Below are 7,723 nucleotides of genomic sequence, written 5' to 3' on the forward strand. Positions count from 1 at the left end.
AGAAGATTAAATCAACTGAGTGGTGCATAATTTCTGTCTAAGAAGTGACTCTACTTCTGTCTACATTTTCATACTGTATAAGTCCAGGTGGTTGAAACATGTCAGTAAAATCAAACGCAGATTTAATATATCAAACATTTAGAACAATTTCTCAGTACATTTTATCAGTCATAAAGTCTTAAAAAAACATACACACTATAGAAAGTGGCTTTCCTTCATAATGTCAAGAAATCATTGATCAGCAATAATTAATCTTTATAAAATGAATGCTGTGAGTTCAGCCATGGTCAGATTTACAATCCAATGAAAAAAACAAAACAAAACAAAATAAAAAAATAAATAATGTTGGTTGGTTCCAACCAGCTATCCAGGTTATGATATAAACCCCCCTTATTAAAAAAAAAAAAGAAATTCAAAACTGTGTCATCCTGTCAGTTCCTTATATTCAGTGTGACATTACACTGTTAGCTATGGCTTCATGCTAGCTGCTGAGACTCTACTAGCACAAAGCGACTATCATGCTGCATTCAGGTCTGATGGGCCTCGATCTATTTTTAAAAATTAACAGATGGATAATTTAATGTATTTGTATTTCATGTATTTCCAATTCTCCAGACTGGCTTTTAAACTCTTCTGCCACTGGTATGCCTATAGAGGCACTATTGATTTTCAAGTCACAAGTCTGAAGTCACTGCACTGAAGTCCAGTCCTAAACAAGTCATAATGCGATCTTTACCAAGTGCAATAACATTGAACAACACTGATGAGTGTGAAGGCCAGGTGAAGTCACAAGTCATTGGTCCAAGTCGAGTTCAAAGTCAAAAGTTAAGTCATCAAACTTGTGACTTGAGTCCACACCTCTGGCCATCAGTAACATGTATTTTCCAGTCAGATGCCACATGTTCTGAACTGTAGTGTTCCCTCCATTATAATAACAGACTTCCACTATTTTTAAAAAATCCATTAAAACAGCTTATTCACATTCTTGTACTGACAAATGTAATCCATCATTTTAAATTACACATATATTTTACCAATTACTTTGCCACACTGATAATCATAATGTTAAATACAAATATGTGTACCAGTGTATATTATATGTAATATCTGTTTTCCAGGGATTTTTTAAAACAATGAAAAAATATGCAAAAATATCATAAATCATACCAGTATTGCTTTTAAAACACAAGCACTTCATATACTGCAGTGTCATCCACAGACTCAAGATAGTGGTTTTGTCCTTCCATGACCATTCAAGAGCCAAAACTGCAGAATAACTCACTTAATGAAAATCCTTAATGTTTCCACTAAGCATTATCCTTCTCTACACTTGACTTCACCAGAATTAGTCAGGTCCATCACCAAACCCTGATGAAAAGCTGAGCTGTAAAACTCACAATTTTCTTCATAAAGCAGCATAACATAGAAGCTGCTGTGCTCTATCTGCTGTCACCTCCAGAGCAGTGTCATTATACATTTCCCTAACATCATGTATAAGAAACTGTTAAATACATTTAATTTCAATCAGGATCTGGACAAAAGCTTGCAAAAAGTTTAGCTAGTTGGTTCCCATAACGTTGAAAATATTAAATGTGCATTTCACTTTGCTTTTACTTGTGTGACCATCAAATATATTATAAAGAAATCAATTTGAATTAATGCACCTTTAAGGATTTACATGTATGTTAAATAACTTCACATTTGTGGCATTCACAAGACCAGAATGTTCTCCTAGGTATTGACAGAGTCACGTACAGATGGTCTGACTTTGGAATTACAATGCTATAATGTGAATGAATTTGGAGTTTAAATAGGAGACTGAAATTAACCAAAAATAAAATACACAATGAAAATAAAAAATAATGCAAAATTAATATTAATATTATTAATGTGTTCAGCTTATTATCAGTATCATTTCGTTTCCTTGACAGTGCTGTCATGTTTTTGTCTGACAGCAGGACTTAAAGCTCCGCTGAATGAAATTCCTCCTTGGAAACATTTTTGTGAATGAAACTTTCCACAAACAGAGCTGAACAGGCTGCCTCATATCAGTGCTGATTATAATGACACACAATGGAGGAGACTGAGAGAGGAACAACAGGCAGAGGAGGGTGAACCAGCTGCTGCAAGGCTGCAAAGCTCGGGAGACTGGTGGTGTTCCTGTGGGTGCTGTGACCCTATGGCCACAGAGCAGATTTCTGACCGGATCAATTGAAAGGTACAGAGATGTACAGATTCCTTGAAGGTTTTTTTTCCCTAGTTGTTCCCACTGTGGAGAGAGCGTATGCAACAGCATGCGGCCACCAAGAGAAAAGGCGCTGCAGCCAGTGGCCTTTTTTCCGCGACCATTCCAAGCGGTTCTAGTTGCAAATCTCTGAACTTTTCAGAAAGGTGCTGGTGTTGTTGCTTATTTTCAGGCAACCAATCATATATTAGATGGGGGACTCATCACTAGTAACCAAGACAATTGCAGAGAATCTTGATCTGACCGTATCTATCTTGAGCTTTATGATATGTCAGATAGAAAGAACAACAGAGACAGAGAAGAAATTATTGAAAAGAATGAAAACTATGCTTAGAGTTCTCTACAGCGCTTTACTGTCATTTATGGTTGCACTAGCTTCTCTGTCTCTCTCTTCTGTTTATTAGGCTGAGGACGGGGCTCAACTGCTACACACACACACACACACACACACACACACACACACACACACAGAAAACAGCAATAAAAAGTATTAATGTTAAGAATTTCCATATTTCCACCTGTTTTGCCCACAGTTTTACACAACTATATTGTGCTTCTTAAGCTTATAGCGAAATTGTCAAGATTATGCTGTCATAGAAACAAAACCTAAGTGCAGCATTTTTCTCTCATTGCAAAAGCGCTTCATCTCAGCTCTTCCCAGTATAAGCAACAAAAATCAGGTCTAGTTGAATCTTGACACATTCTTGTTGTTGTCACTGGACAGTGTATGAAGGTCAACTGAGGAGGAGAAAAGCCCCAACGTACCTTTGTCATTTGTTACCCTGGTAAATGCTACTAGTGATATTAGTGAGGGTTAGCCTTGTGTTAAGGTCCCCTGTTGTGTCACTTCCTACAAATATTGACCAGTGTTTGTCCTAATGGTGAACGTGATGCAGCTCCTGTCCAATAGGAAATCAGAATGGCTGTCCCGGCATCTGTGACAGGCTGAGGACAGTGCTTTTCCTCGTTCCTTCACCAATCAGTAGTACCCATCCATCAGTGCATTAGAGCTCATCTTTATGGTTCTACTTTAAGTCTTTTTCACACCTTTGAATAAAAACTAATAACATTACTAATATTTGGTAACACAGTCTATCTCACAGTGCAGTGGCCGATTTGTTTTTCTAATCTTTCAAGTAAGATTTTTGCTATATTTCTTGAAAGACAATCCACTTCTACAATGTTCCATACTGTCCAGACATGAATAGGAACCCAATCACCAATTCCTAGTCTTCAGTGCAGTCTGAGGATTTCTACTGGGTAGCTGGTAGGTGGAGCTATGCAGCCACATGACCAATCAGGTATATGTTGTCATAGAGGTGGCCTACAAAGTCATCCGAGACATTGTGTGCCGCTCGGCGAGTGTTCCTGATAAACTCCCTCTTGGACATTTTGTTTTTGACGTGGGGGCTGGTCAGGTCGATGGACAGCAGGATCAGACTGTAGCACAGCACATATACAGCATCTGCAGAGAGACCACAGTAAGTCATGATCAAATAGGACCGTTTGTTTCTCACAAGCTTTCACACAAAACTAAGTTGTGTGGCACTAAAGACAGAGCACAACTGATCTATCTCTATCGCAGACATATTGGGGTGGGGCCTTTTTTTTTCTTGCTGCATGTCGAAGTGTCCTTGAGCAAGATACTGAACCACAAATTAGTTTTGATACTGGGCATCGGTGTATGAATGTGTGTGACTGAGTTAGTTTCTGTTTGTGATGGCCTCAGTGTGTGAATGGGTGAATGTGACATGTACTGTAAAAGCACTTTGACTGGTCGTAAGACTAGAAAGGCGCTATACAAATACAGTCCATTTACCATATCGGTATCGGCATGTTACCCCAGTGTTTCTCAAACTTTTTACAGCGTGTAGTACCTCAGAACATATAAGGCTATCCAAGCACCACCACTATGACCAACAGACAGCCAGACAATTCACACAGGAAGCAGGTTTATTTCAATAAGGAGATTATTTATTGTTGAATCCTGAATGGAACTGGTTCAAGAGCCAGAGCTATTTTTTGTGGAAAAGGGTTACTCTTGGTCTAGAGATGTTGTAATACAGTTTACAAAAAAAATTACCAATCCGATCCATGTGTGTTAAAAAATATCTAATATATAATAATATACAGTATACATTTGTATACTGTATATTATTATTTTTAACAAGCATATACTGCTAAGCCTGTATTGCTATCATTGTTCTATGGACTGGTTCAGGTACGGCGCTTTGCTATCCTGTGGAGAAAAAAAAAAAAAAGGCAAACGGGACACTGCTGGGAAACAGAAGGGTCCTGTTTCAGGGCTAATAAATTATGTGGTATCAGATCGGTACACAGACATGCATACTCACCACCAGTATACTTATTTTAAATTACATTACACCTACCTTATAGTTTAAGTATAAAGCAATAAATATAAAAAAAAAATATATATATATATATATATATATATATCACTGCAAATTTTATAGTAAGAGTAAGAAAGAAGAATATCTAACTTAGATATTAATAAAGTTATTTGTTTAAGAAAGGATTGGGCACAGAAGTGCTCTCTTTCCAGAGAGGGTTGGGGGGCAGAGTAGCAGTGAAATGAAAAGGCAGCCATCCATCCATCTCTAGCCTTGAGCTCCAAACAATTACACTAATCCTACTAATCATATGAGTAGGTCCAAGAAGTTAACAGTAAGGGATTGGTTTCTGAATGGTCTGCTGACATTAACAAAGCCCTCAGTTGGTAAGTACACAGTCCATTGACGACTGAAGCCAGGGATTACTTGAAAATAAAACCTTTACGGCTTCCCACCTATTTAGTGGTTGGGCTGACGGGTCAAGAGTGTAGTTGCTTCAAAATCTCTTCTAATATCACTGCAGGTTTTGGCCTTCTAGCTGCAGGTTGTGAGCATAGAGATGTCTGCTTAGGGCCAGGATAGACTGGATATTAATGGTCCAAAGAGGACAATTCTGACTAACGATTAAAAACTGTGACCCTAAATATTAAAATCTTATTGCACTGCCTTGTAATATAGTTAAAAACATATTTGATGACATTTAGTGGATAAAGCCTCTTTCATATGGGACAATCCCTGAGCTTTCCTCTATTGCCACCTTCTGTACACAACTGTAATTACAATTTGTGTACACAGTTATGTACAACTGGTGATTTTAGCTTACCACAGATATATTTTTTTGCATTTATGTTGGCCGATAAGTAATATAAATGTATAAGATAGAAATGCCAAAAATATGACAAGACATTTTGATTGACATGCTAAAGTGGATCCTTATCAAAACGGTTTTTTTTATAAAATAAAAAATAAATGTCATCAAATATGTTTTTAACTCTAAAAGTATAATTTGGTATATATAGTTTACATAAAATAATTAATAACTGTAATGCCATGGAATTATCTGTACATTTAGGTAGCCTGATAACTGTGTACTGTTAACCTTGAAAACTTCAACTAGTATACAACATCTGATGGAAAGATTACAATTAAACCTACTTAACTTCTTTCACAATCCATTGCTTCTCATTTCATTATAGTTCCTCTCTTTGACAACCTAATCTTAGACATTCATGATCTCAAAATTATTATTTGATAATATTGAAAGCTTTTATGTTTTAAATTTTAAATATGTCTGATACACAAAACACAAATCTAACATGAATCCAACATATCATCAGCAAAGATAAATCCCAAATGTATGTTTAACATGAATATATCAATCTGTTAATAATTATTATTTGAATAGCTCATTATTGTCCGTTCAGCTAAAATCAGTAGTATTTAATTTTAATTTTACAATAAAGGTGTATGTGTTAGAACAAGAACACAGGCAGACACAGAGCAGACACCCACAGGAGAGACAACCCTCATTACAACATGGTTCCTTTAACTTCACTGTTGTAGAAAAAGGAGACACCCTGCTTATTATGAACATATAAGTCATGAGTTTATTATAAAGATCAGATGTACGTGTGATTAAGAAGGAGCAGAGGAGCAGAATCGCTTTTTGATCGGCACAGAGAAATGTGCTTCTGATATAAACAACAAGGCTTGCATGATCATGGGACATGTACATTGCTACCAGTGGTAGGCGTACTCATAGCGTAGCAAAACTGGAGCAACACTGGAAAGGGATGGAGCTCCAACTTTTTTAAAAATCCACTCTGCGCTCCATCCAAAGTCCTCCCGCTCCTCACTCGCTTGCACTCCGCACCACTCACATGCTCTGTTCCTGATGCTTGGCCATTGTTCTATTAGCTCTTTTGGTTGTCTGAAAGGCTCTGTGAATGTAGATTGTGTTTAGGCCTTCACTGTGAGATTTTTAAGTTTATATGTTAAATAATTATCTAAAATCTAAAACCAACAATTTCATTCAGTTTCATTCACAGAAATGAATGGAATGCTGAGATATAGACCTACTGTACATTACTATTACACCCTTTTAAAATCAATAAGGCCTCATGACCCCCCTTGAATGCCTAGTGGGGGTTGGGAGCCCCAGGTTAGGAAGCAGTGATTTAGACCAATTCTAAAGATTTTATCGGTGTGCTTGTTATTTTCCAGGCCGCGCTGCTGACCCAAACAGCTGACCACTGCTCCAGGGGGTGCTGCAGTGCAGGCGACTATGTTCTCTGAGGACTCTATGTATGAGAAGACATTTCAGTTGCCTTGTGTACATTGACAATTAAGTAATTTTCTTCTAGTTTTTTGGATATGGATTTGAATCGGTACAGTATGTGTTCAGTATATACTGTATGTGTGTGTATCGGTACTAACCAGGACTGAGGCCCAGGTCTCGGACAAGGCCAGGGTTACAGGTACAAAACCTGTGGCTGAACTTGGTGATGAGGGTTTCCAGATACTCTCCTCTCTCCTCCGGCGCATGGATGTGTCTGAAAAAATCTCGCAGTGCGTTGGGGAGGAACTGGTTACTGAAGTTATGGAGGGTCACTAGCTCGTCCAGGACATCCCGTCTGCAGATAAACAAACACAGACTAAATGGCAGAGGTTTTTGTACACAGAAAGTTAAAGTGAATTGTTAGATGTGGCATTCTAATTTCAAAGGAAAAAGGTACCAATACATGTATATTTTATTTCATAGTTGACACACTAAATAAAACCACACCACAGTGAAATAATTAGACCTTTGTATCACATAGATGTATCACACAATACAGCTGTCACATAAGTATCCCCCTGTAAATGTGGTGTGAGTTTTCTTGTGTTAACCTCTCATCCAGGTAAATCCTCAGCATCTTCCAGTTGAGCCGTCTGGTGTAGAAGATGAATTTAGCCAGCTCGGTGGGATGATCCACTAGTATACCTTTAGACATGAAATAATTGATACCCTACACACACAAAGAGAAAGAGAGAATTATATATCTTCTGGGTGTAGGACTAACAGAGTCTTAATTCGGAGGTCACAAAAATGAATGTAGAGTCGGTGTGTAATTATGCTAAAACAATG

The 7,723-nt window shown here is 37.6% G+C and overlaps 1 protein-coding gene across 1 annotated transcript; it reads right to left on the bottom strand.

Moving 5' to 3' along the window:
* Positions 1–105: 105 nt before the first annotated feature.
* fbxo8 (F-box protein 8) lies at positions 106–7,604 on the bottom strand (the record flags this gene model as incomplete). Its single annotated transcript, XM_035660222.1, is given in 3 exon segments — positions 106–3,710; positions 7,033–7,229; positions 7,486–7,604. Coding segments are annotated over 3 exon segments (504 nt in total), but the record flags the coding sequence as incomplete, so codon positions are not given.
* Between the last annotated feature and the right edge of the window lie 119 nt (positions 7,605–7,723).

Source organism: Morone saxatilis, unplaced genomic scaffold, assembly GCF_004916995.1.
Source record: "Morone saxatilis isolate NCDOM2014 unplaced genomic scaffold, NCSU_SB_2.0 Contig17, whole genome shotgun sequence".
Taxonomy (NCBI): Eukaryota; Metazoa; Chordata; class Actinopteri; family Moronidae; genus Morone; species Morone saxatilis.